General features: G+C 41.5%; 1 protein-coding gene across 1 annotated transcript in view; it reads right to left on the reverse strand.

Moving 5' to 3' along the window:
• Window positions 1–2,471, reverse strand: part of DNAJC21 (DnaJ heat shock protein family (Hsp40) member C21) — a 58,535-nt gene that overhangs the window by 30,432 nt on the left and 25,632 nt on the right. Inside the window, exon 6 of the mRNA XM_019518273.1 lies at window positions 74–378. Coding sequence (XP_019373818.1) covers window positions 74–378 — 305 coding nt within the window. The remainder of the gene's footprint in view (window positions 1–73; window positions 379–2,471) is intronic.

The following is a 2,471-nucleotide window of genomic DNA, read 5'->3' on the forward strand; positions in this document are numbered from 1 at the left end:
AAACTGAACCAAATTTGACTCCTTCACAATTGTTTTTTCAAGGTACGAAATGCTTCCCTAAAAGTTTACATACTTAGCTTGTCTGAGCTTCTGCTGTTTCCAGAATTGCTCTGTCTTCTTCGCTTTTTCTGCATTCTGTTCTTCTAAAAGTTTCCTGTGGGCTTGAACTCTCTTATCCCTTTTGCGGATAAAAGCCACAAGCTCCCGCACCAGTTCATTCCTCTCCTTTCTGGCTTTGTCTCTCGTTTTCTTGTTCTCTTTTTCCATAGCTCGCTTCTCCCAGCGGTTTGACGCCTGCCGTGTGTCATACTCTTCCTTCCATGCAAAGTTCTTTTGTGTACAGAAACTTTGCCAGTAGGCATAAAAAGGATGGACAACCTGCAGGAAAAAGGACATGCAATGTGACGAGTCATCTTATTGATGAAGGCAGGCAAGGCTCTTTGGGTAGATATCTTTTATTAGACCAACTAACTAGTTGGAAAAAAGTTATATGCAAGCTTTTGAAAGCTTGCCTGAAAGCTTGCCAAGAACTTTTTTCCAACTAGTTAGTTGGTCTAATAAAAGATATCACATCTAGCCAAAGAACCTTTCCTGTCTATGTCCTTAGACCAACACAGCTACAACCAACATCATCTTGTTGACAAAGGCACTTACAGACTATTCAAGAAGCAAGGGCAGGGTGGGTGGGGGGGAAGAGAAGGGCCTGCAGTGATTCTTTAAATTTGACATTCAAATGGTCTAAAAGATAAACCAAAACAATTCTTGCTTCTCACATATTTCTTAGACTAACAGAGCCACAACACTCCAACCCTACTGCAGACTACTTAGACTTTCATACATTGGAAGGCCAGAAATAACCAGGTTTCATCACTGGACCAGGCTTCCTGCCTTGTACATGCAGATCACAGTTTCCCCAGAGTGTCTTCTGGGAAGAGATCTAATCACTTCTTACAGTCTTCAAGCCGTGGTGAAGCCACCATTTCCCTAGCAAGCTGTTCTAGTGTCCTCACTGCCAGGAAATGGCATTTAATTACTGTCAGTTTCCAGCCACTTTTATAACTTTGTAAGAGTGAAAAGTCCCCAATATTATGTTATTATTTCCATATATAATGCCTACATAGTGAGCAAATCCTCTCTTAACTTCAACAAACTGAGGAGACTATGCCCCTCTAGCCTCACATGGTAAGGTTTGCCATCCTGCTCGCGATTCATTTCTGTGGCTCCTCTTTGAGGTCTCTAGTGCTATTGTTCTGAGCTTTTTTGGACTCAAGGCACCCGTCACTGGGCTTGAGGCAACCCTCCATAACCTTTGTGAAGTGAGTGACACCCAATTTCAAAAGCTAGTTTATAGGTTACAGTGCCTATTTCTTCACAGAGGGGCCTGGCAGTGGGGATGGGGGATCATCCAGGGAGGGACAAGCCTAAGTCTGCTCTTACCTGCTTATATCCTCACACTGCATGGCACCCTTCAAAATACCTGTCAGCCCCCCAGGCTGCCCCTGTACCTTGGCTGAGTCACTGCTGTAGTATTTTCTGATCTTTTGTGAAATCTGGCACCAGACCTGGATATGGCATTACCAGCACTGTACAAAGGCAAGATTGCTTCCCTAGTTTTTTAAATGCATCCATGGATCTTCTGACTCCTTCTAGTCTGGTAGGAATTCATATTAAGACTGTTACCTACAATAACCCAAGGTCCAGAGTCACTACTTTCCGAGGGAGTCTCCTATTCTGCACACTTAGATGCTTTGCTTGAAGATCTCTTACCCTGAATTTGGCTATATTAAAATACATTTTGCTGACCTGTGACTTTATAACAAGGTGACTCAGATCACCATTACTATAACCTGTTCTCCACCATTTACCATCTGCAAAATGATAGACCATTGATAGAAACAAGTGAACAGCACCAAGGACTGATCCCTGAAAGACACTACAAAAAGCCTTCCCCTCACTTGTATCTCCCTATTAACAGCTAAGTTTTCAGTTCCATCAGCAAGCCAGTTTTTACATCTATCAAATGTGTGTCTTGTTAATTTCATAAAATGCAAGACTGTTTATACCAGCTTCAGGTAGTAATACCATGGAGACATCAAAGGGCTGTCCTACATTATGGAAAACAGTTTGTTATTGTGCTTAAACCAGATCTACGTTAAGTTGATTAAGAAAAAGCCCCTGCCAATGCCTGTTGTGTTGTGTTCTGGGCCCAAAGGACAGATATTAATGAAACCCTTGTCTCTGCTATACTATTAAGCAGTTGTATGCTTAATTGTATGAGCTTAGTTGTATACTCACACCATCACTTTTCCAGCAATAACCACTACCAATCCTTTTAGCCTTCTATTCTTCCATAGAAAATAAAAAAATATTAAAGCACAACTTAAGGCTTTTGTTGACTACTGATCTTATTCCTTTTCCTTTATAATTGTTCATATGGAAGACTCCTGCTTGGCATCTTTTTAAGACAGTAT

This window comes from Gavialis gangeticus, unplaced genomic scaffold, assembly GCF_001723915.1.
Source record: "Gavialis gangeticus isolate Ggan-Ray unplaced genomic scaffold, GavGan_comp1, whole genome shotgun sequence".
Taxonomy (NCBI): Eukaryota; Metazoa; Chordata; order Crocodylia; family Gavialidae; genus Gavialis; species Gavialis gangeticus.